General features: G+C 44.2%; 1 protein-coding gene across 4 annotated transcripts; it reads right to left on the bottom strand.

Annotated features, from left to right (window-relative positions):
- Nucleotides 1-1,343: 1,343 nt before the first annotated feature.
- cog1 (component of oligomeric golgi complex 1) lies at nucleotides 1,344-14,262 on the bottom strand. 4 transcript variants are annotated; one of them, XM_079176997.1, is made up of 16 exons: nucleotides 13,920-14,262; nucleotides 13,523-13,770; nucleotides 13,197-13,378; nucleotides 12,798-12,974; nucleotides 11,931-12,087; nucleotides 10,030-10,240; nucleotides 9,486-9,849; nucleotides 8,565-9,019; nucleotides 7,439-7,585; nucleotides 7,197-7,358; nucleotides 5,765-5,889; nucleotides 4,327-4,435; nucleotides 4,012-4,121; nucleotides 3,009-3,090; nucleotides 2,817-2,840; nucleotides 1,405-1,540 (listed from the first exon to the last, which is right to left on the bottom strand). In XM_079176997.1, the coding sequence occupies exons 1-15, from the start codon at nucleotides 14,223-14,225 to the stop codon at nucleotides 2,832-2,834; spliced, it is 2,844 nt and encodes a 947-aa protein (XP_079033123.1). In that variant the 5' UTR covers nucleotides 14,226-14,262; the 3' UTR covers nucleotides 1,405-1,540; nucleotides 2,817-2,831. The 4 variants fall into 4 exon arrangements, with proteins under 4 accessions (XP_079033121.1, XP_079033122.1, XP_079033123.1 ...); XM_079176998.1 differs by having other exon boundaries at nucleotides 1,424-1,537; XM_079176995.1 differs by lacking the exon at nucleotides 2,817-2,840 and having other exon boundaries at nucleotides 1,344-1,540.
- Nucleotides 14,263-15,344: the final 1,082 nt, after the last annotated feature.

Here is a 15,344-nt window from a genome sequence, read left to right as displayed (position 1 = left end):
TAGCATATATAACATCGGCCAAACTGATTAAACAGCATTTTTTCTTTAGCTGAGCTTGTATTAGTTATATTTCTTCCTATATTACCCTTTCTTGTAACAGTGTGAGGAGATACTGAATTGGAACCAGTCATAGTGGAAATGCACCATATAGTATATAGTATATAGTATATAGTATATAGTAACAACAGTACAATGATGTTAAAAAGACCTAATTTGTCTATGGAGGATCTGCACACAATGTAAATCTGGTTACTTAACCAAATGTAATAAATGAGATCAAGATAAGCAGACTTCGAGTGACTTCAAACTGATTTTCTATGGTGTAGATAGAAAACTACTGCAGAACATTTTCCACAGCAGGCTGGACATTCCAAGACAAAACATGATAATGGCATCTAATCAAGTATTTAGTACCACAGGTTGAGGTGACATTGTAACAAATACTACAAAATAATAAAGTCAACTAATTCAATTATGAAACTATGTATGTCAAATATATCTGTAACAAAGGTTACAGCTAACTGTAAGGTATTATTTTCACAGAGGTGTCACAGAACAATTGAACACCACTGCAGCTAATGCAATCAATAAACCATGTTTGACTGCAGTGGAACTTCACCAATAGAACACACACAGACAGACTGGTCCAGTAACTTTTAACAGAGTCTGTTTTGCAGACTGGAGCCCTGTAGTTTGAACGATGTGGCTATTTACCAATCAGGGAGGGTCTAAACAAGATGCCATTGGTTGCATGATGGGAAGTGTAGGATCAGACATTTTTAGAACCTAATGGGGAGTAAACATGATAATCAGGGTATATATACCTCTGCTGCTTTGATTTAACCATTCCATTGTGTTCGTTGCTATACCCCTACACATTCACGTGATGGCTACCTCTTGTATACTTTGTTCCTCAGAGAAATTGGTTGTGCGCATCTCTAGAGATAAATGCTACATTTTGCAAGATAAGCCTATGAACAGCAGGGGCTTAACTGCATGTTGGATAAGAAATCAGATCGGTAGCCAACTCTGAACAAGCTAGCAGTACTTGCAGCTCTGTGAGGCTGTACTGAGGCAGCTAAATGCTAACAGATATTTTGGACTCAGCCCTCCACATCCAAATTCACACAGTACGCAAACTGCTACGAGAACAACGCTGCTTGCCCTGCTGCTGCTTGTTTAAGTATATGATGAACCTAAGAGTGCAAACATTGAAAATACTCAGTACTAATTAACTGCTTGCTAGCTGGCACATATGAATTACACCTCACTAATTTCCATTAAGGTGTGATTTGCATCAATTGATCAAGTTAATTAATTCACACAAGACGCATTTCTGGAAAGACCAAATTATTTTTACTATACATTTTATTTTTTACAAAGTTTCTGCAATAAAGGGTTATTTGGCCATGCCAGACAGCCAGCTGAGTTTGAATAGAGACGGAGCGGTTGTGTCTTCGTCCTGATCAGCCAGCTGTCTGAACAGGCTGCCCGGCCGGAAGCTGTTCTCGCTGTCTGCTACGGAGGATGGAGGTGCCTGCTGGAGGAAGGAGAAGATGTCAGGTTGTCCCGTTTGTCTCATTGGTATTTGATGACAAGACATTTGGTCAATGACAAGGAGTCCTGATCCAGGATTATCAAGGAGTATCAAGGTCTCCTGGGATGTGGACATTTCAGTTACTCAAAGACCCATGAAATTAATTGGTGATTAGTAATGACAGTGATAGAAATATTTGGGGTTAGTTGTCACCAGAAGGTTTCACAACATTTGACAGTAAAATGGTATACCAGAACAATCCAGCACTATGACACATACCATGACATTCCTGGATCAGGGCTAGGTAGAGCCTGGCTATGGTGCTCCATGCTAACACTTCAGTATTTCAGATATTGACTGATAGTAGTGGATCCAAAAGGTCAAATAGCTAAAGGTTAAACATACATAAAAGGCTACATACCTATAGCATGCTAAATATCGAGTGGGAGTGGACTCTGAGCATTATGTCTAATAAATTAAAAAAACGGAGAACTTGTGGGGACTACTTTCTCGGTTTCCAGAGGAATCGTTAAACACTTTCACACAGTCTCTGAAAGGGTTATCATGAACTCCTGACCCAATGATTCACACAACACCTGGATTATTCTAGCGTCTATGGGCTACACTGAACAGTCTGACCATTTAGAAACACTGTTTGTTGGAAATATTTGCAAGTCTGCCATTTATTCAAGAGTCCGATCAAAAGAATAGAAATGGATTTTCCCTCTGTGTACCCTGTACCGAGATGAGCCATGGTGAGCGTATCTTAGCTCAAAGAGTGAAAGCATGGGAAACCGGTGGCCATTCAGCTTCTACTAGCTCCAAAGCCAACTGATATTGGTATCATGTGACTGTTGGTAAGAAAGCAAGTGACTATTAAAGACTATTTCTCAAAATGTCATGTGTTGTGTCAGAGTTTCTCAATACGGAAGCTTCAAATGTGATGGTTTTGGACTAATCCCAAATTTAGCTGAATAGAGACATCTGCTGACCTTAACACAAACTTTACTAATAATGCATGCATCTAAAGATGGGATTGGTCCATTTAAAACAGGTAAGAATAGCCCAGGGTCTCTGCCGCCCCATGAAACTCTCCAGCTAATAGTCTGATCCTGAGCCACATTATGAGCCCCAGCAGAGAGTGGGAGATTAGTGAGAAACATTTTAAATCAGTTAATAATCCCTGTCACACTGCAAATGCACCAACGGTTAAACCCAAGCTACTGCTGAAAATACAACCAAAACACACACGCACATGAACCCACACTGAGGAACTTGCCTGGGTGTCTCGCACTCAAAAACGCTGGGAGGGCAGAAGGTGTAACAGAAACATTTTTTTTCCAGGGTGGAACAAAACAAGAAACAGAGAAATGAAGACATCCTGTGGTAGTCAGCATATGAAACAACAACACTGAGGCCGAGTCAAGACTCAGAGCAGCTTCAGTAATCTGATCCCAGCTCTGTTACTCACCAGCTGGTGAGCAGCATCAGAGCTCCGGGTGGCTGACTTGGATTTACGCACATTGGACATGCTGAGAGGCAGCAACCCGAACCTGCAGAACATTGAAATTATTAAAATACAGATATACATAACCGATAGAGAGAGAGGGGGAAACAGTGCCCTAGTAGGACTGGGTACTGAAACCTCATTACTTCTTAAGCACTGACCTAAACCAGGCATTACATTCTTGCTCAGATTCATACTCTTTACTTATTTCCTTGATCAGACAATTTAGAATTTAAATAAAATGTAACCAATTTCAGATTTTCTTTTTTACATAACTTCACTGTTCAATAAAAACCATATAGCTCCAAATATGGTTATTTTGTCTTTTTCAGATAAACTGAATGATGAAGTGTTCCTTTATGGATTAAGATATTCAGACTTAATAAAACCTTTAAAAACCTACTGGACTTTCTGTAAAGTCATTGAGACAAAGCTGAAAACAAGCTGTTTTTCTGAGTACCTGAACGTGACATTATACATGACATACGTGGTTTCCACATATGTTTGTATTCAGGCAACATTTTAGGAGTTCAGCTTCTTTTGTTACGTAAAAATGTTTCTGTAGAAAAAGTTAGAATCTAAAAAGGTAAGTAATTGAAAAATTCATTTTGGTATCAGAGCTGAGGTCCAGATATCAGCCTCTGGGGATTCATGGCTCTCATTTCATACATCATCTTGGATACATTGTTCTATGCACCCGTTTGTATTGAGTTTTAAGAAATGAATCTGAAATTCACACACATTTTGAACAAATATGCACCGAGCACGTGTTCAATCATTTGTATGTATTTATGTACATTTTAGCGATCATCCACGCGTCATTAAAAGTGAAATTAGCCACAGAACATAAAGACAATATGATTTGAATCTCAGCTACATTCGGACACATTTGTACTTAAACCTAGTAAAAAAAGTAATGTGTGGATAACCAGCTTAATAAATTGCCATATCTGTTACTGTCTGTTACCTGATCTGGCTGCTGGCCAGTGGCAGGATGTTGTAAGGCTCCTGGGAGTTCACACTGCTGCTCCGCAAGGCAAACTGCTTCTCTGAGCCCGTCAGCAGCCCCAGCAGTACCTGAGACACAACGTTAGGAAGCAGAGCAGCCCCATTTATTACGTTTGCTGTTACATCATATTATATCATGACATAATATGGACAACAGAGGCATTGTGAGCTCATTGTAGTCACACATCTCTGGGCTGATGTCAAAGCTGGTTCTATATCTCATCAAGCTACGACTACACTGCAGGTTTTTTTGTGTGGTTGGGGCTGAAAGTACCGAGGTCCTCTGGGACAGGCGGTTGAGGTTGGTGTTGAGCGGAGGCGTGAACACGTCCAGGTCAAACGGGTCGATGTAGCCCTCCAGCCAATCACAGACCTCGTGGAATCTGGAAGACACACGGCACAATGTTTACAGCTTTCAGAGCCTTTTTTAATGCTGTCAGGCCTTTACATTTAAGAGAAATGTAACCACCAAATATTGAAAGAAAGATATATGAAAAGTTTCGGAATATTTTTCTAGAGCTACTGGTTTACATGGTTACATTATCCCTTTAAAATGCTCATGTTTGGTGAAAGTTTGTTTAGTGTTATGAACAGGTCTGAAGCTCTTTTTGTCCTCTAACTAGCTTCGGTTCTTATCAATGAGATCCAAGATTTCACTGGAATTCCAGCCACAAACATATCCAGCTTTTCGAGAGAAATACCTGCTGCAACCTCAGATTCTTTGCATGTGTGCACTTGTGTGTAAACAGACTGAAGACCCATATGTCCTGAAATACAGAGCCCTTCTCCAAACTTTAATTATACTACCGTGCAACTGTCAAGATAAAAACATGGATCTAAATTTCAGCTGCAGACATTTGGTTCGTAGACCACGGTTTGGAAGCAAACCCCTAGGAAGGGCTTGAAGAAAATGTGACGCAGGGTACATCCCAAGTCTCTTAATTGTCATTTCCTCACTCCTCATTTGAAAACTTATCAAAAGTCTCTCCAGCTGTTAAAGCCGACTGACAGCTGATCCAGCTGTGATCATATTTCCTCGTTTCCTCTCTCCTTGCATGGTTTCCTCCATGCATCCCTGGTGGGAGGGACTAAGATGCAAGGAAAGGACCCAAGTGAAGGAAACAGGGATGCAATTAAGAGACTTGGGATGTACCCATAGTGTCCAAACGGTAGAATTACAACTTCTGTGTCATTCACGTGATACCATTGGGCCCAAAACGTTTTCTAAACAGGGGGAGGGGAATGGTAAATGGACTGTACTTGTATTGAGCCTTTCTATTCTACCGACCACTCAAAGCGCTTTAACACTACATGTCATCATTCACCCATTCACACCTAGTCACACACTGATGACAGGGGCTACCATGGATATTGCCACCTGCTGATCAGGATCAAACTGCCGAAGAAAACCCGCTCTACCTCTGAGCCACAGCTGTTTTCAGAAAACCAGCTAACAAAAAAAGAGCCATGGTTCCAAAATAATAATGTTTCTTTGTTTCTGCATTGAGTCATGGGTCGGGTGTAATTCTCCGTTGGCCTAGTGGAATGGGTCTGACTATGCTCGGCTCCCTCTCCTTTCTTTAAAGTAAATGTATGCGGGTCCTCGTGGATCTCTGGAGACCTAACTCAGCCAGCTTGTGTTGCACTGTGGCCTGGAGCTTAGGAGCCAGGTTGGTAATCTACCCGTGATGATTTGGGACAGAGGATGTTACCTGGGGTCTTGGTGGGATCGGGAGCTCTTTCCTTCCTCCACTCTGCTGCTCAGTGTGGTGTTGAGGTAACGAAGGTCAAACAACAGCTGTAAGGCTCTGTTCTGAGTCATGGGAAACACACCCTCCTGGATGGAGGAACAGAATCAAACAGAGCAGAGAAACTCAGGAAGCGTATGTGGTTCCTAATGAATGATAAGAACACTTCAATCCACAATCCTCTTTATACCAGGGCCCGGGAAATTTAAACCATATTAGACCAGCACCGATATCAGATATCTACTTCACAAATATACAGTACGGTTATCTGATTACCTGAAAGCTAAAAAACAAGGTTACCCACTATCTCACTACTTTTGAGGGAAAATAATATGATATGCAAATGAGGTGAATTTTTTGTACTTATATGTTACTGGGTAGTTTAAATCTCTTGGATATTTCATGTTGAGCCCGCTATTGGTTGAGCAGCAGCAGACTTTGGTGTGTTAGTCAGTGTAACACAGGATCCCTCGAGGCTACTGCCAGGAACTTTCATTTTCTGTTGATTTTGGCATTGCCACATAAAATCAGATGAAATCATGCCTGTTCACCAGAAACTCCTCCAGCTCAGACTCAACCGGGGCCTCCAGCAGAGACCAGCCTATCGTGGACAGACCCAGATCCTCCAGCAGAGACCAGCCTATCGTGGAGACACCCAGATCCGGCTTCACTTCAGCCTTGGACCTGCAGTCGGAGCTTGGGAGGGAGGAGGAGAGCTCAGCTCCCGGCAGCAGCAGCTGCTCCTGCTCCTCCTCCTCAAGCAGATTTTCTCCTCTCTAGGAGCCAACACCGACACCTCTCTGCTGGAGTCCCAGGCCGTATTGCTGGACCCGCTGGATGGAAGGGAGGCACGGGAGAACCAGAACCAGGACTGAGGCGGACAGACTGTCAGACCCTGCTGCAGTAAAATGAGAGGCTTTCTAAAGGGATTCTGGTGATCAGAAACACTAACACTTTGGTCCACGGGGACCGCCAAATCAACACCAAATGAAAATTCCTTGTAGTAACTTTAAATAGATAACTTAATGTGTGCATAATGTACTCCCAACAATATAACATGAACATGAGTATAGCGGATGAAACAAAAGCCATGTGTCGTCATTTATCCGTTTGTCAATGTACGTACAATGGTAATGTAATGTGCATGAGGTCAGCAAAATACCCAATAAGTGTCAACTGTTATGACCAACATTTAGCTAGGTTGCTTTGCAAAGTAAATATGAAGAAACATCTGCTTAGGACGATTGTGTGATACGATCATAAGCTCCTTATTTAGTAAACTGCTCATCATGAACATGCTTACTCTAAGCCTTTCAGAGGTGTGTGTGTGTGTGTGTGTGTGTGTGTGTGTGTGTGTGTGTGTGTGTGTGTGTGTGTGTGTGTGTGCGCTAGTTACTCTGCTGAAGGACTGCTGTGTGAGGCTGTGGTAGTGGTGCAGGACCTGAGCCAGACAGGTCTGCAGCAGCTCCTGCAGGGTGGGCCGGGGCAGAGCGTGGCCCCCCACCCTGTTCACCTCCACACACAGCTGGAATAGCAGCGACTGCACGAACCAAGATGGCTGTAGAGGAGACAAACTTCACATCAGATCACTGAATGGAATCAGAAATCTTTGTGCTTCCTGAGGTCGTGCTGGCTGACCTGGACTGGAAGACGGATTTTGGATGTGACACTGCTCCCCGACTCGGCTTCTTCTTGGATCTCCAGATCCTCCCAGTTTGTTGCTGTTGTAAGGATTGCACCGGCAGACTCAGCATGCAGCGTTGTGGCAAACTTATCCAGCAGAGCCTGGAACAACACCACACACAATTCACCATAAGAGCCATTTCTCCTCTTTGCTCTTATTTGGTCAGCGACTCCTCTAAATATCTGACTCTTAAGCTGCTAAATGCTCCACAATGTTCACCAGCTAGTCTCTGACTGTGTCAGCAGGTAGAGTACAGTGGGTTTACCACTGGAAAAACAGATGCTGCTGCTGGAAATGAAGTTGATAAGAACAGCATTGTGTCCTGTCAAACCCAAACTGTGAGGCAAAGACTCTGTAGAGCTGAGGGAACTACAGAGTTGATAACCGCCTGTGGGTTTGTCACTACAGGAGAAACCTTTCACATTACACATGCGATACAATGTTAATAGAATTATGTTGATTAATGCAGTTCTAACTTTTTTACTCAATTCCTGAAATCCCATTTCTACGGTCGCATTATTGTCATATGATGACGCCAGAGACATGACCATTGGTGAAATGAAGGCTGTGAGAAGATGTTAAGAGATGCAGAAGTGGGTAAGTGGACTTTGAGCACGGATCGTTTTGTTACATATAATGCTCATGTTGTTTACATTTACTAAAACATTAGCCAAAATGTTTATAAGGCCATTTAAGTAGACGTCAGATGTTTACAGCTGGTTCTGCCCCAAAGTGACCAAAATAATCAATGTAGCTTTAAAATGTCAAAAGGAGCTCAAAGGCCTTTTCACATTGTGAAACAAATAACGATGTGAGGTTAAGGCCTTATTTTAGTGGAAAGGCATTCGCTATCAAGCAGACATCCTTTTGTTGACAGACGGAATTAGAAGTCCACAGAGAATAAGGGTTGGAAAATAGAAAATACAAAAGCGGGGGACAGAACCTCATGTAACATCATGTAACCTAAATGTTTACGACCCCCGGCTATCTTAGTCTCTACCAAGAGTCCTCAACACAAACAGATTTCATAAAACATTCAACAAATAAAGTTTCACATAAATACATTGGACAGTGTCTGACTTTGGAGAGGGCGGAGCTCCAGATGCGGTACGCCTCCATGCTGCAAACGAGGAGCTCCTCCTTCAGACATGCCCACTTGGCCTGGGTGGGGCTGACCTCCGTGGTGGCCCTGGCTTTGCCCAGCTTCTTGCCTTGTCTGGGGGTCTCCTTCGCCGTGGCCTCAGCACCCCTCTGTTTTCCCAGGATGCAATGCTTCAGGTTGGGGCAGAGTTCACCCATGGACTGGCACAGCCTGGCCATGAAAAGGACTGAACTGAGGCAGGCGGGGCTGGGGTCAGGTGAGGCTGAGGCCAGTTCAGAGCGGATGGAAGACAGGATGTGGCGGACACAGGCCACGCAGCCTTCGCGTAAAGCGTCCTCCACTGCTGGAGAGTCTGTGAAGCGGTTAAAAGAGGACGCCGACGAGCTCTCGCTGGGACCAGAGGAGGTGACTGGGACTGAGCTGGAGTCAGACCCTACAGAGCACAGCATGAAAGTGAATATTAGCATTATTCAGGATGTGATAATACTGGCTCTGTGTACTGTATATACTATATGGCTGTACTGAACAAGAGTCTACAGCCATGCTAGCAGCTCTGTGAGGCTGCACACACACAGAGAGGGGCGTTGAGCTAAATGCTAATGTCAGCATGCTGGCATAATCATAATGTTAACATGCTGATGTTTAGCAGGTATAATGTTGACCATTACCACCGTTACTATCTTTAGCATGTTGTACTAACCAGCACTAAACACAAAGCCCAGCTGAGGCTGATGGGAATGTGATTCATTTTGCAGGTATTTTGACCTGAGGATCACCAAAGTTATTAGAATTCATCCTGAGTCGTACCAATGTTCTTGACAACCCATCCAACAGCCCAATCTCTCCTAAGGAAGACGTCTGTCTGAACAATACACTGGCTAAGTTTGAACTGCCATCACCTGTGTCTTGGGAGGGTAAGTAGTACTGCAGGTCCTCCAGCCTGGCCTTTAGCTTAGCATCCAGAGAGGAGCAGAAGTTTTGAACGCAGGGCGTCAGGGCCTGGGTCTTCATGGCCAGGCTACTCCTATGGTGCTGCTGCCCCCGCTGGGTCACGCTGACCCACCCTGCATCGCTCAGCAGGTCCCCTGGAGACTCCGACCACAGGAAGGATGCCACATCTACCTCGTACTGGCCCCCGCGGGCTGAGCCAGGGTTGGTAGCTGAAGAAGAATGGATGGTCTGGCCCTCAAGATCCCTCACAGCTGAGGTGAGGAGCTGGACGGAGCTCGTTGAGATGGCTTCAGTTTCTTCTTTGGTGATGGCCTTGGGGAATGGGAGAATGGAATCATTGGCATATTACCATATGTCAAATTTGATCAATTTTGCAAGCCTGTCGCTACTGTAAAATTCAACATGAATCCTTAAGATGTCAATGGAGAGACGTGTTTAGATGCTGAAAACCGCTAACAGCTATAACAAGTGTGAAGGTCGGAGAGCACTAACCTGCAGGCGCTGAAGGAAGAGTTGCTGCAAGAAGTCATCCCAGACAACCAGGGGGCACTCCAGCAGTCGCTGACACACAGTGCTCCAGTGCTGACTGATGGACTCGGTGGACAGGAGGTCCCATACAGAGTCTCTAATGGCTGCCAACCCCTTCAGGCTCTTCACATAGACCAGAAGGCTGCTAACGCCACGGCAGATGTCCTCCTTACAGCTAAGAGTCGAGGAAAGATTCAAAAGGCATTGATTAGATATCAATAGATTATCAATTATAGTTTGATAAATAAAAGGCGTAAGTCATTTTTTTATAAATTCAAAATAGTTGACAGCAGTGACCAGTGCTCTGGTCAAGGTCACCAATGACAGACAGAGGCCTGTATTCTATTCAATTCCTCCTTGACCTCAGCTCAGCCTTTGCCACAGTGAACCATAATATCTTCATCAGTCGTCTGACAAAACATGTTGGCATCGGTGAAGTGGCTCTGGATTAGTTCACCTCTCATTTGTCAAACAGGTCCTTCTTTGTAATGCTTGATGCATAATCAACTGCCCGATAATACCATATAAGGCTACGCGTCCTGCCCCTTATGTCCAGAAGTGGTCATTCATGAAAATGGCCCAAAAGAATAGAAAGTTTGGAGATTTTAGTCTTGCTTTCGGAGATCCATAAAGGAAAATCCATACTTGCAGAAGAACACTGCAGTATTAAGGAACCTGCTAAAGCCATGGAATGGGAAAAGATGCTGTTGCCACTTGAGGGTCATTCTGTCACTGAAATAAAGACTGAAGATGTTCCCCTGGACAGCGACTGGTATAAACTTTGCATGTGAAGAACCATCCATCTGTCTCTGCCAATATCAGGATGCTGTTTAAAGGAACGCGCTCTTCTAAGGACCTGACTCGCTATGGCATCAAAAAGAAGTAAGTTAGCCATAACCCATCTAGTCATTGGCCTGATCACTGATAACAATGAGACGGCATACAGAGAGGAGTTCAGAGCCCTGACATCTTGGTGCGCCAATTGCGCCACCCTGTAGCAAATGGTGGTGAATTGAATTCTACATCTGTGACAAATACAAAATTTACAACAGGATGGGCCCCAAACTGAACAAAATAGAAAGCTTGTTTTAAACATGCTGATTTTGATGAAGGAACCCCAGAAACTGAGCCGACAGGCTTCTGTCTGGGTGGCTGTCGTCGCTGGTCAAACAGGCCAACTGCTCAATTCCTGAGCCACACCAAGCATGTTGAAGCCCAGCACACAGAAACCAGATATGGCAAAAGCTGCCACCACTCCTTCACCACAGCCAAATGGGAATGAGCGAAGATGTTGTACCATGTGTACATTCAACTGCAGAACTTGAGACTAATTAATGAATCAATTATCCCTTTTTGAAGGGTGGGTAATAAAATGTAATATAAAACCGATTATTGATTTTAATGGCCAAAGTTGACTGCAAACACTTTCATCCGTCTTTTGTACCAATTCATGTGTTTACAATGCCCTTTGTGGGGCCCTTTGAGCATTATAAACAACTGTTACATAATTTAGTATCAATACATGCATTTATGGTCCAGCCCTCAACCGTAAGGCTCTACAGAGGGTGGTGAGAACTGATTAGCACTTCACCAGGGCCCATATGCATTTACTATTATGGAGATTCATAAGCTCTTACTATTACTGACCTGTCTACTGTGATTGACAGGTGAGTAATTGTGAAATTGTTATGATCCATTAGAATGATTTCATATTATATTCCTATATTTACTGCTGCAGCACTATTTTACGTCTACCGTTTAAACCTTTAAAATCCTTCAAGCTCTCTCTGTGGTTGTGTATTATAATAATTCGACGTGCAGGTCAAAGTTTAAGAAGACCGGTATCCTGACTGGTTGGTACTTACGTATCGATCCACTGCTGCAGGGTGTCCCGAAGCTGCTCTCTCTGGATTGGCTGAGCCAGAGTGCGAAGGGCTGGCTGGAACTCAGTGATGGAGGGAGGCAGGTATTTGAACCAGCTGCCTGTACTCGTCTCTTCCTGCAACACCCTCCTGTCTTTAGCTGAGGAGAGAGATGGGAGTGATGGTGTCACATTTTCTTTATCATGGATATTTGTGCTTCATAATACATCTGTGTCCGTTGACTTTGGACTTTCTTACTTTACGCTTAACGCTTTTAAGACATACTGCATCTAAACCCTTTTCTTCAGTCAAATCGGAACATACACGTCATATACATAACGGAAAGAGCTCAGTCTAAATATCCACACATCTGCTTGGAAATCACACAAATTGTATTAATTTTGCCCCATAAACAGGAACTGCTCGTAGCTGATCTAGCATGACCCATCATGATTTGGATTCATAAATATGGCTTAATAAATTGTGGGCTGCTTTTTATTTTATCGCAACATTATACTTTCTGTTTGCATCTCCTAATGTCTGGAACACAGATATCATCATCTTCTGTCTATGCAAAAACAAATAACTGTTGTGTTGTAAAATCCATGGACATACAGACAAGTAAAAGAACACACAATTTGTATTTGTTAGCTTTAAAAAAAAACGGCCCTAGAGCGACTGACAAGCTAAATATTGACATTTTGGAGTTGCCTTACTCATTCTGAAAATTACAACATGTAGTGCCTATGCCCAAAAGCCTGTTAATAAAGGGAGTGCAAACTGACCTTAAACAGCCGAGGGTTTAAAGTAAGCTTATGAATAATAGCTGTCAGTAGGGAAATCATGTGTCCTGACCTCCTAGCCGTTTACCTGCGTATGTGGTGGAGGTGACATTCTCCAGGGTAGAAAAGAGCATGCCATAGCTCAGGGCTCCCTCCCCCGGCCTGGGGCCTCCCTCTGGGGGCAGGTAGAAGACGGCGTAGGCCTGGAACAGAGTGGTGACCAGCAGCTCCACCAGGCTGCACACCTGGGCCTTGATCCCTGCACCTGGACCACACACATGTTGGTATGAACGGGCACACACTTCTGACCGTCACTTTTGCTTTACTTGTACATTTACTAAATATTCATACTGTAAACAAGATTTCCTGCTCTGCTTCACAGTAAAGGCCTTTAAGCGATACTTCTTGCTTCATGTAGTGTGAATGTGTTATGGCACACTCATTCAAATGCATATATGTTGGCGGGGGTTTACAAATGGTAGAATACCGTGCTGTGGTTGGTTGAGAAGCTGATGGATAGAAGCCTTCCGAGCCAGCAAGAAGTCAGCCAGGGCCTGGCGTGGTGAGCTGCCCTCCAGCAGCATGGTGGACACCAGGGCCTCAGCGATGGCCTGGTCCGACACGGCACGGCCCCGCAGCAAAGACCTGCTGTCCAGGAGAATGGTGGATCTGCAGAAGGACAGACTAGTTACTGACCTATGACTAGGTGGTCACTAACCAGTCAGGTCTACTGCATGTGGATCCACCACTAATTCTTTCACTTCTGAGGCATGGGATTTTTCCATTAGAATCTCTGACTAAAACGTCCAGTACCTGAAGTGTCCCGTGGTGGCTACCTGCCGGACCAAGATGGGGAAGCGGGCCAGGACGGGGCTGTAGTGGCCCCCTGTAGCAGCCTCCAGCTGCAGCAAACTGTGCAGGTGGCAACAAAGCAGGTAGAGCTGGGTGGCCTGGAGGTACTGGGACGCCTCCATGGCGCTCCAGATGCGCTCTGGGATCTCCAAGAGGAGCTTGATCTGGGAGGCCATGATGTAGAACTTCTCCTGCCACTGCCTCTGGCCCTACGACAGGAGGACACACACATGCAGCATATTAGACTTTGGATAACGTGTGTATGCACACAACTCATATGATAATCAATGGCCACGGTTTGAAATGAAGTGTGGTGTTCCTATAACGACAGTACTACTGTAGCGCCGTCAGCGTTCACCTCCTGTCTGCAGCTGCTCGTGCTGGGTGTGCCTTGCTTCAGCTTGTGGCAGTACTGGTGCATGTCCTGGATGGACTGGACGACGCTCTCCGAGCACTGCCTCATCTCTCCGATGGTGTCGGCGGCATCGATCAGGTCCCGGTAGCGCTCCCCGACCATCTGCCTCAGCTCCTCCTTCTTCTGCTCGATCTCCCCGCGGACTTTGCCTTCGACCCGGCGGATCTCCGCGGTGTTGTAACGTTCGAAGAGAACCGCCGGGTCCTTGATCTCAGAGACCCGGAGAGACAGTGCAGGATCTTCGGCCATCGCACCTTCAAAACAACTTCAGCTGTTCCAGGAAGTCTCACCCGGAAGACCGGCGGAAGAACCCTTCCTGCCTCCACGTAAGCAAAAGTGTGACGACGACTTATTGGTCAATGAAGCTGTCCGTCAGAGAACATCTCCGTGTAGCGTAGGGCCGTTGAGCCAATCAAATCGTCCCAACGTGTATCATGATAATAACAATAATAATAATAAAGGAACGTTGTTCTCATAATCATAAATGTCAATACAGTTCCCCATGTAAGCTCCACCCTCCACCCGTTAGAAACCCCCCAGTTGTCGCACACTTGTGCTTGTGTATTTGTATTTGCTTCATGAGTCCACTTCCCTCCTAACCTTTCCTCTGCCCTCATATGTCTTAAGACATATAAAATACTCCACTATGAACAATAACTTGTGTCTGAGACGTTTGTTCCACGTGCAATTCTTAAAATGACATCCTCCCTTTCTGTCATTGAATAATTCCCAATATGGAGATTTTTCAAATCTTATATTCAAATGTTAAAGTTGAACAGAGTGCACGGTGAAGCTTAGACATCACCGTGAGGAGCAAATCACAGTTGTGTGTGGAAAGGGATTCACAATCAGAAATGAGTGTCCGCTGTTTAACCTTGATGGTCACATCATACGTAACATTTGGCGGTTGCGTCTCCTCATCAAGTGATCTCATTTTAAACCCATCACAGCCTACATGCCTCCACCACGTGCCAAACACAGGGGACTGCTGAGCGGACTGTACACTAGTGCACTGCTCTACTGTGATTCATGTATTTATTGCCTCAAATGTATACAAGAAAGTACCTAAATATGGATTCAAATAAATGAATGAGTGGTTTGTGACAAAATGCATAAATAGCATGTCATGTGATGTGGTGTATACGTTGACAAAGATGCTCATGGTCAATTTTTATTACATAATTGTAACTGATAATATTCCTAATTATGTTAGTAAATCTAAAAATGTGACTTACTATGAGTATTTTATTTGTATCATAACTAACTTCTCATTTAAAAGTCAAATTCCTTGTATGGCCAATAAAGCTGATTCTAATTCTGATTTATTGATGATGTTTTCTTTGTGGAAATGATCTCTCACACAAAGTG

This window comes from Pholis gunnellus (genome assembly GCF_910591455.1).
Source record: "Pholis gunnellus genome assembly, chromosome: 17".
Classification (NCBI taxonomy): domain Eukaryota; kingdom Metazoa; phylum Chordata; class Actinopteri; order Perciformes; family Pholidae; genus Pholis; species Pholis gunnellus.
This window is presented reverse-complemented; position numbering and strand designations above follow the sequence as displayed.

What these genes read in the sequence shown, in the direction of transcription:
- cog1 (XM_079176995.1), bottom strand. Translation starts at nt 14,225, where the DNA reads ATGGCCGAAGATCCTGCACTGTCTCTCCGGGTCTCTGAGATCAAGGAC. An exon ending in GGAGCTCCGCCCTCTCCAAA is followed by an intron (nt 7,586 to 8,564) that starts GTCAGACACTGT and finishes GTGTTGTTCCAG; the next exon opens with GCTCTGCTGGATAAGTTTGC. An exon ending in CGATCCCACCAAGACCCCAG is followed by an intron (nt 4,436 to 5,764) that starts GTAACATCCTCT and finishes TGTGTCTTCCAG; the next exon opens with ATTCCACGAGGTCTGTGATT.